At 43.5% G+C, this 20,501-nt stretch overlaps 3 protein-coding genes across 3 annotated transcripts; 1 reads left to right on the top strand and 2 right to left on the bottom strand.

Moving 5' to 3' along the window:
* Positions 1-411: 411 nt before the first annotated feature.
* On the bottom strand, positions 412-2,124 carry map1lc3cl (microtubule-associated protein 1 light chain 3 gamma, like). Its single transcript, XM_026357633.1, has 4 exons — positions 1,961-2,124; positions 1,762-1,817; positions 1,560-1,666; positions 412-1,293 (listed from the first exon to the last, which is right to left on the bottom strand). The coding sequence occupies exons 1-4, from the start codon at positions 2,016-2,018 to the stop codon at positions 1,104-1,106; spliced, it is 411 nt and encodes a 136-aa protein (XP_026213418.1). The 5' UTR covers positions 2,019-2,124; the 3' UTR covers positions 412-1,103.
* Positions 2,125-3,948: 1,824 nt separating this feature from the next.
* On the top strand, positions 3,949-16,622 carry si:ch211-168f7.5. Its single transcript, XM_026357681.1, has 4 exons — positions 3,949-4,606; positions 11,330-11,549; positions 12,462-12,710; positions 12,863-16,622. The coding sequence occupies exons 1-4, from the start codon at positions 4,355-4,357 to the stop codon at positions 15,403-15,405; spliced, it is 3,264 nt and encodes a 1,087-aa protein (XP_026213466.1). The 5' UTR covers positions 3,949-4,354; the 3' UTR covers positions 15,406-16,622.
* ttc9c (tetratricopeptide repeat domain 9C) lies at positions 16,478-20,494 on the bottom strand. The gene is made up of 4 exons (XM_026357684.1): positions 19,868-20,494; positions 18,573-18,930; positions 17,803-17,985; positions 16,478-17,021 (listed from the first exon to the last, which is right to left on the bottom strand). Exons 2-4 carry the CDS (start codon positions 18,907-18,909, stop codon positions 16,840-16,842), a joined length of 702 nt encoding a protein of 233 aa, XP_026213469.1. The 5' UTR covers positions 18,910-18,930; positions 19,868-20,494; the 3' UTR covers positions 16,478-16,839.
* Positions 20,495-20,501: the final 7 nt, after the last annotated feature.

The raw sequence follows: 20,501 nt of genomic DNA, 5'->3' as shown, positions 1-20,501 counted from the left end.
CAACAGGGGCTTCTACAAAGTATTGAATGTCTAAATACAACTTTCACATTTCTATAAATATTCAACTATGTCTATATGTTTTCACTATGTTATTAAATTAATGATGACAATTTGTTCCTTTCAGAATAAAATACATGCAACACAATGTGCAAAAAGTGACATGAAAGAGTCTGAATGGAAGGAAGAAAGGATCTGTGTGTGTGTGTGTGTGTGTGTGTGTGTGTGTGTGTGTGAAAAGGGTGGTGGAGGGTGCAGTAGGTTCCAGAAGGGAATGTGTGACTGTGGAGTAGATTATTAATAATATTTTTAATAAAAAGATTTAAGTACTTATGACTCAAAGTTACTAAAGGAGAAGAGTTTATTTATTCTTTGATATACTGACAACAGAATACAAGAACACATCAGAACAACATAAAATCAACGTTCATGTCCACTGGGGTCTAACGGTTTGTTCACAAGTTCACATTTCTGAGGGAAGACAACGATAAAGAGACAGTCAGAGAATGGAGAGAAAGGAGGTGAAGTTAGAGTAAGTGCTAAAAATGAGTATTTACGATCACCATGAAGATTTGTGCAAACAGGTTCGTTAGCACTGAAGCTCAACCTAGCAGAGGTAACGTAATTGTAAACGTAATTGAGCAGCAACAACACATAAAAACATCCTAACATCATAATCGTAATAATGTTAATGTTTTTTAGAGCAAGGGAGCACTCACGGCACTCACTCGTTTACATCTTTTGGGTTGTTTCCTTAGTTAAAAACAATAGTTTGTATTGACTTCTACTTTTACTACTAATATCTCAGAGCAGGAAACATCAGCCAGCCTCTACGTTGATCAGTTCAGAACAACAACACTTCTTCAGAGTGAGTCTTATCCACCTCTGGTTGTGGCTACAGTGCCAGCACAATGATAAAGGGGGGTGGAGTGATTTGCTTGAAAATCCAGAAAGGTGCATGAGGTAGGCAGTATTCAGCTCGGGACTAAAAACTGGACACAAACAAGTCTCGGTTTGGCTCAGTTTGTCCTTTTTTTCCGCTTTGGTTGTGTGATGTCACAACAATTAGAGATTTTAGGTGAATTCATTATATCTGGACTTCACGCTCAGCGGGGAGGCCTGCCTGCTGGTTGAGGTGCTCCGAACATTTCCTGAGAGGCGTAGGTGATGTAGAGGAAGCCGTCAGCATCGCTGTAGCGTGAGTAAATCTCCCCCATGCTTGAGGACATGCTGGACATGCTCTTCTCTGCCACCAGCAGAAACAGAGCCTGGCTGGAATCCAGAGCAATCTTGTTCCTAAAATAAAGAAAGGCAGTTGGAGATTTGGATAAATGATGGAAAACAAACAGATATTTTAGGACAAAAGGAGGAGAAAGTATGAAGGAGGCAGAGGTGTGGAGAAGCTGGGAGAGAACAATCACAAATCTGACAGCATGGGGGAGAAAGCGAAGACAAAGAAGAAAGACAATCAGAAACGAGCTGCTTGAAAAGAGACAAGAAGCTTTCACATGTGATTCAAGCACATACTAACATCGAAGCTCTCAGTGTCACTGATCATTTACCTGAGCAGGCAGAGGAACTGACCCAAGGTGAGCTCAAAGGGAACCAGGAACTTTGTCTTGTCCAACAGCGGGAGAGTCTTTTCACGGATGTAACGTTCAACAATCACCTGAACTCAAAAACACATCACTGATCAGCTAAAGGTGCAAACACAGCAGAAAAAGATCATTAAATGCAGTAAATCTGGAAAATATCACAGCTCACCGGCAACTTGTTGGGAAATTTGGAGCGAATGCTGCACACTTCATCTTTTCTTGTCGCTAAAAAGAAATGGTGTTCACCATATTACACACATTTTACACTTTGAAACCAGAATCCATGCACTTTGAGCTCAGTGTGTGCATGCAAGTCGATGTTCGCAGCAGGTACAGTTGTTGGATAATAAGCTGAAAATGTGACCTACCGAGGCATTTCCTCTGCTTGAAGGGCATCATCTCCATGGATTTCTCAAAAGGAGCCATGTGTGTTTGCTGCTTGGGATGGTTTCCAGAGACCAGTGGTGATGGAGGCGTTGCGGCTGGTGGTGGTGCTTGCCGTGGTGGTCTTGCTCCAGGCTGACAGTGAAGTCCCCTCGGGTGGAAGTAAGCAAACCTACATGAGCTGCTGCGACCGCCTGCGTTTTAATAGGAGACAGAGCAGGGAGGAGTCGAAATGTGACTCCAACAAACAAAGACACACTTCTCGCCCTAGTGGGCAGCTACGGACGCAGGGATGCTTTTGTGTGTTTGTGTGTCAGCTCTTCACCGGTTCAAACCAGATTCATCCGTGCTGGTTATCGCACCGATTCTCACATCCACTTGTGATGATGGTGCTGCGGTCACGTACACATCGACACAGAATATAAGCTCGAAGTTTAATGAGGGCAGTACGCTGTGAAGCTCATAAAGGACATGTGACATCAACAATTCATACAAACTGGGAACGACCAGACCCAAAGACCCAAAGACTGACTTTTATTATTAGTTTTCATTACTCTGAATTCAACCACTACATTTTGTACATTTTGTACATTTACTCCTGACCTTTGACCTCACTTGTCTGATAGCCAGGCTGACCATCCAGTCATCCTGTTATCATCCTCTCAGTCTTACACTGCTCTTTAAGCAGTGATGTTAGATGATGTTGTTAAACTAGCACTAGAGTCTCTGTTCTGTCTTTTTTACAGACACAGTATCTCCAAACGGTTGCAGATCTTTCCAAATTCTCCATCATGCACCTGAAGCGTATAATAATCTTGTTCATGGTGCTGTACTGCATCATGTTGTAGAGTATCTAATGTTTTGTCACAAACAGAGCACATGTGCGTACACATGGTTTCACTCAGGTGTAAAAAAAGGCCTGTTCTTTAAGAAGAGAGTCAGAAGGTCAGAGCCTGTGGAAACATGATCAGGGAGCGGGGGGCATGGTTGAGGGTGGAGATCACCCTCTGCTGGACACCAGAGCAGGGTGCACTTCCCCTGAGAGACATACAGAATACTGTATTTACTATAAGCCTGTCAAGTATTTCTTTCCCCACTATCATCTTCACTTGTACAAATCTAGCTCTTTACATCAACTAAAGCAACTTCAGACCATCATGTTGTCTCCACCATGCCTGAGTCCGAGTCTCACAAAGGTTCTTCTTTACAATCCAGATACTTCACGTTTAGATTTGTCTGTGTGTTTTCCACTCCACTTTTTGTTGGCCTGTCTGGGATGGTTTTTGTTCTCAGCTTATCTGCCTAGATGGCCAGGATCTTAGAGTCACCTGTTCACTGTGACATTGAGACTGGACTTTTGGGGGCACTATTTCATGAAGCTGTGTTTAGGAGCTGTGAGGCGTCTGTTTCTCAAAGTGGACATTTAAATGTAATTGTCCTCTTGCTCAGTTGTGCATCTGGGCCTCTCACTCCTCTTTCTTAATTTTGCTTCAGTTTATTTGACAATATCTCACTTGATTGGTGCATAATGTTTTTAGGTCAACTAATTCTAAGCTCCACCCAGTTTACACCTGACAGAGGTCTAATTGTCTTTTAAGCAGCAACGTTTAGGTGTTACATAAATATCCAGTGGAATAAATAATCAGTATGTCCTCCTGAACTTTAGGCCTATTGAAGAATAAAACGCCATTAAATAGAAATACCCCAGACGAGTACAAGCCCTGTCACAGTTCCTGTGAAAGTGCACACAGTTCCATTCCTCCACTGCCTCTGGGAACCTGTATTTATCCTCTGACACTGAAGTTGGACACTCAGGAATCTTTTTTTTTTTTTTTTGCCATGCGTCTGTTCGAAAAACTTCCAGGACCAATGTCTGTGCAGCTCTGGTGCAGAGGCTCCACCTCTCTGCTGCCTGCACCCACATGTAACGCTCTCACCCTCCGTCGGTCTGTTGCATTGTCTTAGTGGGGACGCGGCAAACGGAGCGCAGCGCTGCGGACACTCCGCCGGATCAGGAGGCTTGGAAGTGGAATAAAATGCGGACAGAGTGTGATCAGGAGACCGAGCCTGGGGCGATGTGAGATATGGCTCGTTGATGTTCCTTCAGCACAACAGTGGATTCATTAATTCAGGTCCTGTGTCAGTCAGCAGGGCTGCCTGAAGCTGTAGCTGCATGGCACGTTACAGATGGTGAGGGTTGTATGTTCATCACTGTTGCGGTAATTGAAGTGGTGACTATGTTGCTCTCGCTCGTCCGGCCCTCTGTTGCTCTACCCGGACCTGCACCCTGACCCATTCAGTCCTCTTATTCACTGGACGGTAACGGAGCGGCGGTCAGCGGTGCGCAACCGGTTCCGCCTGCCGGCGCCGCGACGAGGATGGCCGCTCGCCGCAGCTGCGTGAACTCGCTCTGGTCCGGCTCCGAGCGCGTCCGCATCGGAGAACGCCTCAAAGCGACGCTGGCCGGGGTGCTGGAGCTCGAACTGCTCCGGCGCAAACACCTGGACATGGTGGACGCCGCTCTGGAGGACCGAGCCACGGCCGCCACCGATGCTGAAGAGCCGCGGGCAGAGCAGGAGAGCGCCGCCTCGGAACCCGAGCACGGCTCTGCGACATGCTGCAGGCAACAGGTCAGTCAGTGCATCTGTCAGCTCGTAGCCCGGATCTCTACATGACGGGATTATTAAATATGTATGTGGGGTTGATGGTGATCTGCCAACGAGCCAGTCCCTCTGCGGCTAAGTAGACAGATTTGATCTATGCCTGGCGGCGCACGGCTGTGCCCGCAGCTGAATACCCAATTGATTGAGACGGTGCCAGAGATCATCCAAGCACGCAGCCCGATCATTACACACAGCAGCGGTGTGTGACCGTCACATGGAGCAAATGTCATTGATGTCAGGCTGCAGAGACCAGCTCCTGAATGGCTGGCCCTGTGCCCTGCCTCAAGGTTAGAAAAGAGGATGTGGTGCGTTAGAGGGGCTAAAATCAGGTGTAGGTAGCCTATTAATACACAAGGAGCAACCAGATACTGCTGCATTTTCTGGCCCGTGTCCATAAGCATATCTCATGCTATGGGAAGGTCACTTTACAGCTGATATGTCAATTTACTCTGATCACAGTATGGAAGTGGACTCCATCATGTTGTAGCCTACTGAACTAAAAGTTTGGGTCTTTTATTGTGAAATCCTGACTGCTCCACTGGAGTGTGACTAACTCTGAAAGGTCAGGATGTGTGATCTTCAGACAAACCCAGACAGCAAAAGAAACAAACCCACTTCACAGCCTGGTCCCGAAATTAATATGAAGGCCTTTTTGTGATGGGAATGTGAGTTGACACGTGATACAAGAGGACAGGATGTGAACAAGTGCCACCGTGAGGCCCAGATACTGAGTCCTTAGGTGGTGAACCGGTGAAGTCATCGGGGCATAAATCTGTTGAAAATGAGAGGATACAGTGACTGTGAGTGCACAAAGCAAGGGTTTCTTGTTAAAAGAAAGAAGCACAAGAAACAAGAAAAAGTATTGAGTACAATAGAGAGGATTAGGACTGAACTGATTAGTTAATGAATCCGTTACTGTTAAACTGACAGGAAAAATAAACGACTGGCTAATATTTTGGACATCAAGTTTTCTTTATCTCCAAGAAAAGATATATTAAACAGGACTACTACTACATAAAAGACCTAGTTTTGCGAGGAGCTCCTCATTTCAGCAGTAGGCTAAACATGTGCTTTGAATCCAAACCACCATCAACACTGTACAGAACCAGACTCGTTTTCTTTTGAGCTAAACTTCAGTGAGATTTCCTGCATTACAACTGAAGTGCAGTGCAGTGCTGTGAGCATGAGCATTTTCTGCAAAGTCAGTCAGCGATGGATTATCTTTGGAATTACCAAACCAGTGATATGACAGGTTCCTGTTTTTGCATTTTGTTAATTGATACATGTTCAGGATTTTATTTTTAAGTAAAACCTAGTAACTGTGTAAAGAGAGATGTCACCTTCCACTCCATTATTATAATATGATGCGTTTTCCACATCTTTTTAACATTTTATGAACAATTGTTCTACTCAACAGTTACAGCTCTAGGAAACACCACACCCCGTCACACCATTTTGTATGAAGAGATCCTCTCTCAAGCAGTAAAACTGCTCGTGCAGACCAAGAAACATATGAAAACAATTAGACACAGTGTTGAACTGTGAAAATATCAGTTTCTTTCCATGTCCTGAAACTTACTCATATTGAAGAGTGCAGGTATTTGGATGATATTTAGTACAAAATAAAAGCCCATGGCTTATCTCTGGATTATTTCCAGATTTGACATAATTCATCACGGTCACTCTGCACAGAGTATTATTACACTGCAAATATGTGTGCTTGATACAATTGAGGAATGGTATTAGTCAGCAGCCTGTAGCCCATTAATTCATGTTCTGTCTGAAGCGGGCCACAGTTAAGGTCACCTTTGGCGAACAGTGTATTTTTTTTTGACAAAGTAATATGAAGTCATATTCATCTCTCTGCACTAGAGAGATAAAAACAACTCGAATGATCAAATCTGTTTTTATTAGTGCGGGGACAGAAATTGCAGTGCCATCTGAGCGAGGGCATCTGCATTGGAAGTGCAGCTCTTAATGTGCTGCCTTCCTCACCGCCCACCTACCAACATCTCCTGTGTTCCCCCATGGTGTTGAGAGATCCCGCGGAGAGGCTGGGCAGCATTGCTCATTCTCACCTCTGAAGGGAGCTGCCAGTGTAGCAGAGCAGGCTGGCACTCTGCCCTCTGCCTCGGCCAGCCGCCGCCAACACACAAACACACACGACATTTGCATAAATAAAGACAAATAGCTGTTGGAATAAGTGACCGCATCTATTTAAACACTGCAGCAGCTGGAGAGAAAGTAGATGGCGTAGAAGCAGTTTTTATTTACTCATCATAAAAGTGGGAAAGTTGCTGTAAAGGTTTCATCTCCTATTGTCACTTAACGTGAAGTTCTTTATTCGCTGCTTTATAAAACAAAGCCTGCTCTGCTTTTAGACATATAACTATTTTGTAAGCAGAGGATTAGGTGACTCATAACTCGCTCCACTTTAACACCTGCTTTGTTTTTTTGTTTTTTTTTTTAGAATTAAACTCTTGAAATGTGATTCACCCTTTCCCTCTCTAATAGCAGAGAGAGAGGCGGGGGGAGATGTCATCACTGTTCAAATCCACGCACGGCTGGTTGGGATTATTGCAGTCTGTGTCATCTGTGATGGAAAAATGTCATTTAAAGTCACCTTTTCCACCATGTGACGTGCTCCCGACATTTGCGATGCAGATTTTAAAAATAAAACTTCCTCAATGTTGTCTGTGGAAAGAAACAGTTACTTTGCATAAATCTTTTGGTATAAATAATTCATTTTTGTGCATGCAGTCTGTTTTAGACCGTAATGCCAAGATGTTAAATCCAAGTACTCTGCAGATATTGTATAAAGTAGAAGAAAGCTTCAGTTCATGTGCAACATTTAGTCTTCCACGCTTTACAGTAACACCTCTTGCCGTCAGAGTGGATGTCAAGGTCAGGTTGGTGAAATCCTCATTGTTGCCAATCAGCGTGCAAAAATAACACTGAAGAAAATACATAAAGAACTGAAATGATGGAAGCAGAGACATTTTTTAAGCAAATAAAAGCCATACGTTTGGCTGCTCACATGAAAACATTAGTAGCTTTGATGACTATCTTTTGAGTTTTGGGGGCTGATGGTTGAATAAAACAAAGGAGTTGAGGATTTTACCTTGTTCTTCAGAAAACTGATGAGCAGCTCTCACTGTTTTGTGATGTTTTATTGACCGAGCAACTAAACAAGAACACATAAAAACAGTTTTTAGCCGTATTCCCTCATATGCAGCAGCGTGTGTGCGTCTTTCTGAAGGCAGCCTGTCTTGAAATTAGGTTCAGAATTGGAAAGCATCGTCTTACATGCGGAGCCATTACCCTGACTTGTAGAGTGAGACAGCTTTTGTCTCTGGTTCTTGCCTCGGGACTCTTTTGAGCTCACCGGGAAAAGTCTGTAACATTGATACTTAAAAAAAAAAAAAAAGTCTACCTGAATGTTTGGGAAAAGTTGGAGCACATCACTCTGCTTGGTGGTGAAGATGAAGATGCACAGTGTGGGCTGTCTATTAATTTCAGCACCACATTAATAATGGATAAAACAATACTGTGTAGAACGAGCAAGTGCTCCTCACACGCTCTTTGACCACATTATTCTACCTCAGTATTGCAACTGCTGCAATTTTGTCTCGCAGTCATGACATAACGCACTTAATAAGATGAGGTGTATTGCTTGTGCAGCCGGGATCAATGTTGCAGCAATTGTCCAATCGACCCATACGTTTTCTCCATATTGTAGTAGAAGGGCTGTGCAGCACCCTCACATAAAGGAATATCATATTACAGCTCCGAGCAGACCCCCACCCACTTGTCTGTCAGCCTCATATGATTTGATTATGGATTGGTCTGTGTCATATGTAATGTGTCATGTACTATGAGATGAAGAGATGAAGCATATTTGAATACATACTAAAGGGAAGAAGTGAAAAACTGTTGAACGAGTTGAAGCCCACAAGTGCATAAACAGGAACATATGTGCTTTATAAGGCAGCAGGAAGAGAAAAACATAGCGGCAGAGCAGATGAGAGAACATACAGTACATGCGAGTGGAAGTCACAACAAGATCGGATTGTGTGTGTGTGCTCAGGCTGAGGATGAGTTAAATATTTCGCCAGGCCTGTTGTGCTGTTGTGGTTCTGTGTGGGAGGAGAAGCGAGCGAGAGTTAGAGAGCGAGCAGCTGTAGCTATGGTGAGTAGGGGGTGGCTGGCTCCAAGGATATTATAGAAGTGGGAGGGGGGGGGGGATTATTTGTCAAGGGGAGTGTGGGGGAGGCGGGGGTCCTTCAAGATGCCCTTCTCTCTCTCACCCGGCAACCGCTCGCCCCCCCCCCCCCCATCTCGCCTCTCCCTCCCTTCCTTCCCTGTCTTCACTGAGTGACTCACTCCCTTATTTCTCAGTCTCTGTCTCTTTTTTTGTGCCTCTTGTCCGTTTTTGGTCACCCACTCAGCCACGACTCATTTTAGATTGACTAGCTGGAAAAAAAAAAAAAAAAAGGAGTCGGGGACAGGAGCACATTGGAGCTCCCTAATCTCACAGAGCTGAGATAAGCTTAAGGCAGGTCGAAGTCTGAAACTCCTTCTCCTACTTTTTCTTTCTCCTCCCCACTTTCCTCCACCATCCATCCCCCCCTTCCCTTCTGCCACTCTGGCTGCTCTTTGTTACGTCATCTGTCTTCTCCCATTATCTTCTGAATCCCCCCTCCTCTCCTGCCACCCCAGCAGTGACTCACTACCTGTATTGTTTCCTCAGTAACAAGAGGATTGATCAGTGCCACTCACAGTGTTTTGTTGTCTGGGCTCCGTGGCTCTAATGCAGGGACTCCTGGCTGCTGTCCTGCAGGGGCGGGTTAAGGGATTTGGAGGATAATTGGAAGAGGGGGGGGTACTCTACCGAGACCCAGCTAATCTGAGAAATGGAGGCACTTGCAAAGTTGACAGGGTGATTGTTGTTATTGTGTGTGTGCCGGTGCATTCCTGACTGTTCCCGTAAGTGCATTGTGACGTCATCGGAGCGTGTGTCTGGTAAATCATATGATGGACATGTAATCCTCCATGTGTGTTCTCACAGGTCTAACATGTCTCTACACTGATACAGACATAAAGAGTCCAATGAGTTTAAACCAGTGGTCTTACTGTCAGTGATGGAAAGTATCTAAATACATCTTTAGGTGCTTTACTGAAGTATTTCCAGTTGATGCTACTTTCTACTTCAGCTCCACTATATTTCAGAGCACAATATACTTTAACTGTAGTACTTTTTACTCCATTACTTTAATTTGAAAACTAAATTACTTTAAGTGAATCAACTGCAACTTTAAAAACCTTTTAATGCCATGGGGTCAAACACATGATGATGTTCACATGAGACTGACTGAGGACATGAGCGAGAATGGACAAAGAAAGCTTCAAATAGGACAGACATCATCTGTCACTATCATGAATCAAAATGCTGGGAACTTATACAAAAACCCTTCAGCACAGTGGATAAAACTGGATTAAGTGTCCTGGTGAAAATACTGAACTGTCAGAATAGCATGTCCCCTGTGGAGTAATCCTGGAGCTGTGTACAGTAGGTGGTTGAAGAGATTAGAGAATAATACAGAAGAAAACATACTATATCACAGTATTGCTCTAAAACAATATCTTTCCATATTTCTGCCCCCTGAGATTTTGAGATTTTAAAAGCAAGATGGCATTACTTTAAATACTTCACAAGAATTTTAACTAAAACATTTACTAGTAATAAAATACTTTTACATTGTTTCATTTGTACTTTTACTTAGGAAAAAGTATCATGTGTAGTTATTTCGGTCAGCATAGTGCAGGGCAATAAATCAAGTTCCAATTTGTTTTGGTCTCTACAGGACAGTGGAACATAGTTTTTGTATATATTAAATTTAAAAGTTAATTAGCTGAATTTTAGCAGAAAATAAGAAACCTAACAAAACATCCACTCTCAGCTTTTAGCCACATCTCATCCCGTTCCTTGTTGAACAGGGATTTGCTCAGTTATTGGGGTTTGGATGGTTTAATTTGTTATTATGGGACTTAAGTGTGGAATTTCAGCCGTATGATAACGTACAAAGATGATGTCCTAGTTAACAACTTTTTCTTTTATGTGATTTTGAATACACCTGCTGTAATGCCTTAGAGCGTTACATCCGCAAATATTCACACTGTATATAAAACACTTGCTGCCCTGGACAAACTCGGAGCACTGCAACAGGGCTGTGTGATAAAGTATTGTTGACAGGGCATGGTGTGGTGATATGGTCGTATCAGCTTCTGTAGTCATGACAAAGTCGTGATTCAAAGTAAATAGTAGTGAGTGAGCTGTTCTGGAGCTTTTAGCGGTATCACTGCAACTGTATGAATAAAATCTATGGAGGTGGAGACATCTGCTGTCAGCTGCATTTTCTAAGGTCAAGAACAAATCTTCAGTAAATAGAAAAAACTAACAATATTGATATGAGAAAATAATAAAAATGATCACTTTAGCATGGGACTGATCTTTGTCTGTATCAACACTTACATTTTAAACGTGGGATTAAACACAAGGTTGAAAATGGTGGTATACATGAGCATGTGTATAGTATAGGGAAAGGAATTCCCACTAAAATGTGAACAACAACAAACTGTATTACTGAACTGTAGCAAAATGAAATTGATCACAGTTTGTTTTCCTTTCAGGCTCCGTCTCCATCAGATATAATGGTTTTGCCGTGTCAGGGCAGCCCAGACGACTGTGGCAGTACTTCGGGGGACACGACTGTCCACTCCTTGTCTGGCAGGGGCAGTAACTCACGCTGGTCTACTCTGTCCTGGGACGCCCCCTCTGACTTACTCTCTCCCCCGACACCAGACCCCAGTGGCACAGTTCACCTGGACAGTGACTCCAGACCTAGTTCAGGTAAATGTGCACAAGTTAAAACAGCAGATATGGTGTAATAACAGCACGCGGTTTGTCACCTAGTGATAAAAAAAGTCCCATTAAACATTAACTGTATTCTTTTTACTTTTGTTTACTTGCACTCTACATGACTTGGCGCTGACTCACCCAGTCTCCTTCTTGCTGTCAACTTTTCAGCTGTTTTGTGCCAAATCCTTATCCTCTCTCATTCTGCGTTTCTACACCCAGCTCAGACATTTCTCTCTGCTACATATCGTCCTGTTTACTCTTCTATATTATTTGTTGAGACCATCTGAAAACTTAGCAAGTAACTCAAGTCAAACCTAATAACTTAAAAGACATTATTTCAGAATTGCTTGCTCTGCTGTTATTCTTCCAAACCTTCATTTGAATTCAGATTTTTGTGATATTTGTTCTCAGCTGTTGCTTTTCCACTGCACTGCCCACGTTACCTGTTAATCAAACACTGAGACCAGTACTATGACATCTCTGTTCAGGAATTTATGTTAATGAAATTTGAGTTTCAGTGTAGGTGAGGTCTTTGTTTAGCTTTTTACTGATTTGACGTATGTTTTTCTCTTTCTATACATTCACACTAAGCCCTATTTCTACTGAAAACATTCCTCAGCAAAGACCTACCAGACAAACAGCATATAGACAAATAAATATAGACCCTACAGGTTCAGTATGCCATAGGAGCCACCAATGTGAAGTCATGACTCACATCTGAACATGGTGACATTCAGGGACAACTTGACTACAGATTTAAACAGTCCACAAAAGAAGGAAAAAGAAATCAGCATAATAACGGACGGGATACTATTTCTGGCCGATATTACCAGTATCACTATGAAAAACGTGGAACATGTGTGTTAACCCCTGACACCTTCCATTCCTTTCTCCTTTGTCCAGGTTTCTACTCAGTCAGTGGGAGCTCTCTGTCGGACTCCTGCTACTCTGTGTCCAGTGAGGCCGCTCATGGAGGCCCGGCACCAACAGCCAGGCCCCAGAAGCTGTGGGAGCAGGTTCCTCTGTCTGCTGACAACACAGATGGTCTGTGGTCAGAGGGTGCAGTGCAGCAGCAGCAGCAGCAGCAGCAGCAGTCTGTACAACAGAACAGCCAGGGAGACCTCGGTCCAACAGAAGGGACACCAGCTTCAGGTGGGTTGGTACAGTAGTCAACTGAAGACGGTTTCAAACAATGTTCTGGCTTTAAACCTCGTTGAACATCTTACATCTAGCAACAGACAAGATTTAGTAAATGATCATGTCAGTTTGAAATTTTCATATTTTCCTCCTTTCTTCTCTTATAGCCTCGTGTGACCTTGAAGGAACTGGTCTCAGCTTTCTGTCTGACCTCTGCTCAGGACAGGGTGACTCCCTGATTGTTTCACTTCTCCCGATTCTCGACTCCATCTCCTCTTCCTCAACTTCCTCTCTCCATTCAAAGCCGCAGCTGGACCCTCACTACTGCACAGACCTGGTTTCCCGTCGGACCAAAGAGGTTTACACCTACCCCAGCCCTCTGCATGCCGTTGCCTTGCAGAGCCCCCTCTTCACCTCCCAGAGCCAGGAGCAATCAGTCTCTCTAAGTCCTGAAGGACCCCAACATGATGAACAACTGGAGTCCAACAGCGACCCAGCTCTGTCTCTCCAGCCCCAGCAGCCCCCCACACCGGCCTCCTTCACCCAGCTGGAGCAGTACATCTCTCGGCTGGCTCATCAGTACCACAGCCGGGTTACCTCTTCCACCTCTGATCTCACTTCATTTGGCACCCCTGGTCCAGTCATGCACAGAGGCCTTTCTACACCTGGTAAAAGTCATGGTTCCACTCAGTCCCTTTCAGCCTTTGAGAGCCGCAGTACACCCACCACCCTGCCAGGGGGCAGCATCACTCCCTGTAAGTCACTGCTGGGGAACTCTGCTAGAGTCAGCCTCAGCACTACTGGGAAAAAAGCCACCAGGAACTCAATCAACCTGGGTAACCTTCCTTCAGCAACCGGAGAGGACTTGAACATAAACCTGCATCTCAACCTCAACTTGAACCTGGCTCCAGGTTTAAATTCAAATCGCAGTCTGGCAGATAATCCCAAAAATGGCAGTTGTGGAGCGCTGAGAAGTGACTTTGCTGCAACTCCCAGTGCCTCTGCTTCATCACTTTCCTCTGCTGCACCCACCCCAGCACTTAGAACTCGTCCTCGCATTTCAACTTGTCCAAGCAGCCTGAGCCACCGCAGTTCCTTAGAGGTCACTTCTGGGCCTGGACCCAGTCCTGGGTTTGGGTCATCCGCCTTCTGTCGTTCTTTAGACTGGAGCAGTGGTGCTCCACCTGAAGCTGGGCCATCAGTGTTTAGTACAAATGCTGGATCAGCGCCTGGGTCTCAGCGCAGCAGCTTGATCCAAGAGCCTAGCTGCAGTCCCAAGCTAAGTGAGGACTCTGCCATGGTCGGGGAGATCTCCCGTTTGTCTGGCCTGTCCAGGGCTGTTGTGGTCGGACTGATGGAGCAAGGTGTGGAGCTGGATATTGACTGCTTCCAAACAGACACTGCAGGTGAAATAAGGGGTCACAGTAAAACTCATCTGACGCCTCAGACAGATCTGTCACATGACTATAGTAGACTGACGGACTTGAATCCACAGAGACCAATACAGCTCTCTCTCAGTGTCACCCATTCTCCACAGTCTCAGTCCAGTCTCACCCCTCCTCTTTCACACTCCAGCAGCCCCATACACCCTTACCAGTCCATCCATATTCCCTCTCCCCACTACGCCTCACACTGCCATTACCAGCAGATTCCTTCCCCATCTGATCTTCCTTCATCCACAGCCTCCTCCCCTGCATCCCGCCCTACACCCAGACGCCGCTCTCCTCCCCGACCTCTCCAGCCTTCCCCCCTGGGTGCCACCCCTCTCTCCGTTTTCCGTCGTGATGCACCCTTCCAGTGCTCCCTGCCCCGCACCAGGACCTCTCCTCTTGAGCATGGCGGTATTCAACCAAGAGGTGGATCGCTTCGGCAGAGTGCAGGAGGTAGTGGAGGTAGCAGTGGGTGGAAGAGAGTGGAGGGTGAGGGTCTCTATAGAGGGAAGCATGCATCACACAAGCTGATCAGGGCAGCCACAGTTAGCAACTATGCTAAGAGAGAAGACTGCAGTTCTGTTTGGGTGGAGGAGAAGCAGAGGGAGCGAACCGCTACCCAAACACCGAAAAAGACTTCCAACAAACTTTGGAAGGGCTTTGAGGGACGCCTGTGGGGCAAAGACTCCGAAAGTGAAAGGGAGGAAATGGACAGAGCTGAGTACGGCTATGGATGGAGGAGGAACAGTGTTGGAAGCTGGAGGAAGGAGCACCGAAGGGTAAAGACTTCATCCAGTAGCCATGACAAGAGACCAAAAGTGGATAACTCCCCCATCTTCTCGAAGAAGAGGGGTAAGGAAGATGGGGAGAGACGCAGCTCCAGCCTCAGGCTTTCCCGGAGGGCTCTGTTCAGGAGCGAGTCCCAGGGTTTGCTTGTGCCTCATAATCACAGCGAGGAGCCCTCAAGGCGGGCACACTGGGTCTCCTCCTTAGATGTGGGGCAAGGGGGCATGGGCATTAGAAAAGATGAAGGTGTCAGACTGCTAAGAGCAAAGGAAGACCAACGATTGTCCTCTACTGCCAGCCTATTTAATCTTTCTCGTTCTCAGAGCCTTGAGGGCAGCTGCCATTCCATCTCCCCACTATCCTCCCCTTCCTTTTCTCCATCCCCTCCTCCAAGGATGCCCCTCCAGCGCTCTCGATCACTGAGGGACTTGGGGAAGAAAGTGTTTGGCTCCATGAGGTCCTTGAGTCTTAAACGGAAGCCATCCAAGAAGTGACAGTTGTACAATAAATGAATATGACAGTAGATGAATCTTCCATGTGTTAACGTTTAAAACACTAATGATGGTTGGTATTGAATTTCCTGTAAATTAAAGTGCCATTGTTTTCTGTTTTCAAGTTTCAAAGAATTATAGTTAATTATACAGATACACTGGCTCTATAATACTGGCCATAAGATGTCTGCCAGTACTTTCATCCACCAACATGATGGAAGTCCCTCTCAGGCACATGAATTGTGTAAATCTCGCTCTAGCTCATTTCATTTATTCTTGTAATGTTTTTGTAAATGTTTAAAGACTTTTTATTGCCTCCCAAAAATGACAAAATGTCACATTTCTCCAGCTTCTGCAGCATTGTCAGAGTACTCTGTAGCCAAAAGATTGCACTGTCACTCAGAATCTTCCCTGATGATGTATCATCGTAAGTTTTAAAAGCAAAAGTCCTCTAGGAAGCAGCGCAGCCTACAGAGAAATGTCAGGGAAGAAGACATATGTGACAACTTTATTTAGGGGTGAATCATTCATTTTGAGAATAGCTGCAAAGAACTACAGTGTTTTCATTAGTATGGGTTTCAGTGGAGTTTCCCATTGTGTGAATGTTGTTGCAAAAGATCAGGGACCAAAACACTGGTCTGTGATCCTTCATGGCTGCAAAGTAGCGCCATTTAAAAACACTGAATATGAACACATGCTATTACAAATATTGGTTGAACTCTTGTAGCCATGAGTATGAATGTGTATGTGTACACTCTCCCTGCATGCTGCTCTGTGACTTGTTCAGTGATTATAGCTATTGTGAGAATGTGATATTCCTCTTTGTTTATGGGCAATATTGCCTCCGAAGTACAATCATATTGGCCAGATAATGACCAAAACCAAGCAAATACTCTTTAACTTGATATTGTGCTCAGGATTTTCAAATAAATATTACATAACAAAAGTACTGAGCTATTTGAGACAAAATGTGGCTTCTCATGGCTTAAAATTAATAAAAGAAACTTATAATTAAATATGATGTGCCTGGAATGCTTTAAGTTTGTTTAAAAAAAAACACATCTCAGCTTGGACATTATTTATAAAAAATATTTTACTTTAACTCAAAAATCAACATTTACAGCACTGACCAGACATCTCCAACAACTCAGGCAAATCTGAACTTTGAGTAGTGTCACTTTAGCTTCCAGAAGTATTTTTATGAATCCACAAAAAAAAAAAACAACCCAGCTCTGTTTCTTTGTTGCTAGGAAACTAACTTTCCTGTCCTCTCCTTTCTATTTTCAGCAGCACCATCTTTCTCTCTTACTGTGCGTGCTCCTGTTTGTGTATTCTGTACAATACACAATTCTACACGGTAACATTAGAGATTCAGGATGTGTGAACATTCTTCATTTTGTTATAACGTCGAGTTAAACAGTCTCTCCGGTTGAGGCTTTATTTGGCAGGTTGAGCTGTCAGGCTACACCCCTCACCAGCTCTGTTTGTTTGGTTGACTCCTTCTGTAGAGCTGCTCTTCACGCCAGAGGAAAACATGCCTCGATACATGGCCTTCTCTTTTTGCAACTCCCGATTCAGTTTTTCCTCAGCCCTTTGCAAGTGCTTCCTCACATTAGCATCTACAATAGAAAAGTGAAAACAAAGTTTAAAATGTTTAATTCTAATTATTTTACACGTCATACTTGATCTTGTAAATATTAACAAAAGCGATCAATCTTAATCCATAAAATAGAAATACACATAAAAATACAGAGCTGCTTATTTGACCACAGGATTAGATTTAGGATTAGATTACAGGATGTATTAAAAGCTGATGTATTGAAAGTGTACGTATTAAAAGCTGTTCGTATTTAAGTATTGATTTAAGTGAGTATTTTACTGTGTAAAGTGGTGTATACTTAGAATCAGAGCATTTATAAAGGTCTATATACATTAATTATACTAAGAAGATTAAGTCTGTTTTCATAGGCACTAGGAGAAAACAGGCTGTCAACACTGGACATTTTTCAGACATTCCCCCTCCCCCATCTGTCATAAATAGTAGGCTTCCAGTTTAATCAATAACTGTCTATACACACACACACACACACACACACACACACACACACACACACCAAGTAATGGCCTGTGATTCATTTGAGCTTTACACATATTGCTATGACACAGAGTGTACAGCTCAAGTCTATTTTACTCTTAAGTGACTTGTAACTACATTGGCTTTGTGTCACTTCTGGTGTGCTGTGGCTGAACACATTCTGTGAAGACCGTGACAGATGTCTGAAGCAGTTTATGTGCTGCTTTCGCTACATGACCAGAGATAAAAAGAGAAATATCTAAAAAAATTACTATAAATGACCTAACCGGCTACAGATGATCCTGATGTGATGGTTATTTTCTTACCATTAGGCTGTTCTCTGCAGGCCTGTGTAAGGTACTGTTTGGCAGTCTGTGCATCTCCCATCTCCAGAGTGGCAAGACCAGCTCTGTACAGTGCTTTGACATTGCCAGGTTGCCACTGCAGCACACGCAGGCTGTACTCCTGCACACGAGCATAGTCAACATTCTGCCTCTGTAGCAAACAAGCTGAAAGAGAGATAAACAGATTATACATATATATTACAGAAAATAGCACAAAGATGATACTGACCACATAAAACTTCAGATGATTTTTTATTTTTTGAATGACAAACTGTCAAACCAGAGACTAAAATACAGGACTAAAAAAAGACTATGACCACATAGAAAACTCTATGAGGATTTGGGAAATACTTGCAGAATTTGGGTTGTAAATGTGACTATGAGTTAGCACTGTGACTTGAACATACATGTATATAACACGGTACAGGAAAGGCACAAGCTGGGGCTAACAGAACATACCCATGCCTCATGTTCATCTCCTTTTTAAGCTAACAGTGAAAAGCTCTCTAAGGAAGAAGTCACATATTTAATACATCACTTAATTGCAGAGGGATCTGGTGATAGGGCATGTTCAAGTTGAAATGAGTATGCTAAGTACTCCACACAAAACCAGTGACTACAGGAAACCACTTACAGGGAAACAGAAACAGAAGTGCAGAAGAGCTCTTCTCTTAAAACAAATTTATATATAGACTCAAATCATCTGTACTTTATCTGGACTGGAATTTGCACGGTTGTGATGTTTTATCTACCAGCTAAGTTGTTGTAGCAGTCCACTTGTGTGCTTCTCAGTAAAGACTGCTGTTCAGGAGTGAGAGCAGGTGCCTGAGGTCCAAAGCCTTTCACAGGCGACATCACATCAGAGTCAAGGCCACGGAGGATCAGCAAAGCACGATGATAACGGCCAATGGCTGAGCGGATGTTCTTCTCCCTGTAGAAAGCATTTCCTTCTGTTTTCATCTGAGCTGCTTCCTCTAGTAAAGCCCAAACTGGCTTTGCAGTAGTCTGTCGGTGTCCAGAAAAGCCCGGATCTGCTGCTGCCGCTGCCCCCAGTGCATCTGGATTCTCTTCTCCTCCTGCAGCCTCCATGTCTGCCCTAGAGCTGATTAACTAACATACAAAATTGCCGTTACTACCTATACTAACATCAATAAACCTACACTAAACTTAAATCAGAATAGATTCAGCTTTCCTGACAGAGATCATAACACATAGGAGGAATTTCAGATCAGTGCTTGGTGCAAGTGTGCCCGACTCTCTCAACACAACTGTCGTTGCTAGAAGCCCTTTAATGAATTATCTAAGTGTCAGATAAACGCATCAAGAGTCGTACAAATGTATTAATCCCACAGGGAAATCTGCTTTGGCTTGCCACCTTTTTCCTAAACTTAACAGTGGGAATAATATTTGTGAGTCTGTAAGGCTGGACAGAGGGAAGAATTGGTTCCACTAAATATCTGCAACTTCACAATCCAAATGAGACAACTAGTGTTAAGATAAGATAAGATAAGATAAGATGAGATGAGATGAGATGAGATAGATAGATGAGAAAACCTTTATTAGTCCCACAATGGGGAAATTGCATTTAGCTAACAATCTAGCTGCAAGGACGAAGCGGTGAACATTCGTAAGTCAAGAGCAGAAAGTCAATCTTAACTGGGTGTAAAGATCATTGTTCTGTCGTGACAGACACATTTAACAACTCGTTTCCAACACTTTACTTCACCTCACTGTCGTCAACGTGTGTGTAGCTGTAGGCTAACTGCGGCTAACAAACACTGGTCTCTATGGCTACGGTGTCCGAGTTCTGCGGTCCAGCATACGTCATGGTCACAAAACGTCACCCGTCACTAACATTATGACGTAGACGTTCAACGACCGTTGTGTTCATGGAACGTTAACAGTTTTGAGGCTAAGCTAACCGTGCTAGCAGTGTTAGCACGCTTACTTCACCTTCTCACACGCATTGGGAAACTGTGTAGTTTAACACAATTTAACGATTAAGTACATTCAAATGTGATGGACAGACTGGTATAAACAATCTCACCTTACAAAGTACGGGGAAGATGATGAGCGGACAGATAAATGTTACTGCTTACAGTTGACAACCATTCTGCTGCTGTAGACGCTTCCTTGTTTTCTTATGAAGCGGTAAAAACTTCAACCACACGCAGCGTTACTGCCACCACACGGCCAAACGCGGAACTACAACAACATTTTAAATATGAAATATTTCAGATACATGTTTTTAATTCATAATAATCTCTCGCCGGACATACATTCACCTAGTAGTTTTATTTTAAGAAACTATTTTTTCTGTTAAAGAGATCAATCACACCACACCGTAGTCAAAATAATCATTTTTACACACAGTTTATACCGTACTTTAACAACCAGTAACAAAATCATCAGTACACAACAAACCTAATTCCAATTTTTTTTTGAGTGTCATCAGTAATAAGACATACAGGAGAGGAATGTAACCTATAATATAGGTATCTTGTATCAGTGACACATACAATGTATGCTGTAAAATATAATGGTCTAGGAAAATACCATTAACAGTATATCCATATAAAATTACATCTTTATCATGTACTAGTACCAAAAATCAACAATCTCAATTAACTAAACCCAACTATAATATAATTAAGGAAATTACACCAATACGATACAATATC

The sequence above is a fragment of the Anabas testudineus genome, chromosome 10 (genome assembly GCF_900324465.2).
Source record: "Anabas testudineus chromosome 10, fAnaTes1.2, whole genome shotgun sequence".
Lineage (NCBI taxonomy): Eukaryota > Metazoa > Chordata > Actinopteri > Anabantiformes > Anabantidae > Anabas > Anabas testudineus.
This window is presented reverse-complemented; position numbering and strand designations above follow the sequence as displayed.

Coding starts and splice junctions, on each gene's coding strand:
- map1lc3cl (XM_026357633.1), bottom strand. CDS start 2,018: ATGGCTCCTTTTGAGAAATCCATGGAGATGATGCCCTTCAAGCAGAGG. Junction 1,667..1,761: donor AATTTCCCAACAAGTTGCCG/GTGAGCTGTGAT, acceptor TTTTGAGTTCAG/GTGATTGTTGAACGTTACAT. Junction 1,294..1,559: donor CAGTTCCTCTGCCTGCTCAG/GTAAATGATCAG, acceptor TCTTTATTTTAG/GAACAAGATTGCTCTGGATT.
- si:ch211-168f7.5 (XM_026357681.1), top strand. CDS start 4,355: ATGGCCGCTCGCCGCAGCTGCGTGAACTCGCTCTGGTCCGGCTCCGAG. Junction 4,607..11,329: donor CGACATGCTGCAGGCAACAG/GTCAGTCAGTGC, acceptor TTTTCCTTTCAG/GCTCCGTCTCCATCAGATAT. Junction 12,711..12,862: donor AGAAGGGACACCAGCTTCAG/GTGGGTTGGTAC, acceptor CTTCTCTTATAG/CCTCGTGTGACCTTGAAGGA.
- ttc9c (XM_026357684.1), bottom strand. CDS start 18,909: ATGGAGGCTGCAGGAGGAGAAGAGAATCCAGATGCACTGGGGGCAGCG. Junction 17,986..18,572: donor CTGCTACAACAACTTAGCTG/GTAGATAAAACA, acceptor TCTCTCTTTCAG/CTTGTTTGCTACAGAGGCAG. Junction 17,022..17,802: donor CTGCAGAGAACAGCCTAATG/GTAAGAAAATAA, acceptor TTTCTATTGTAG/ATGCTAATGTGAGGAAGCAC.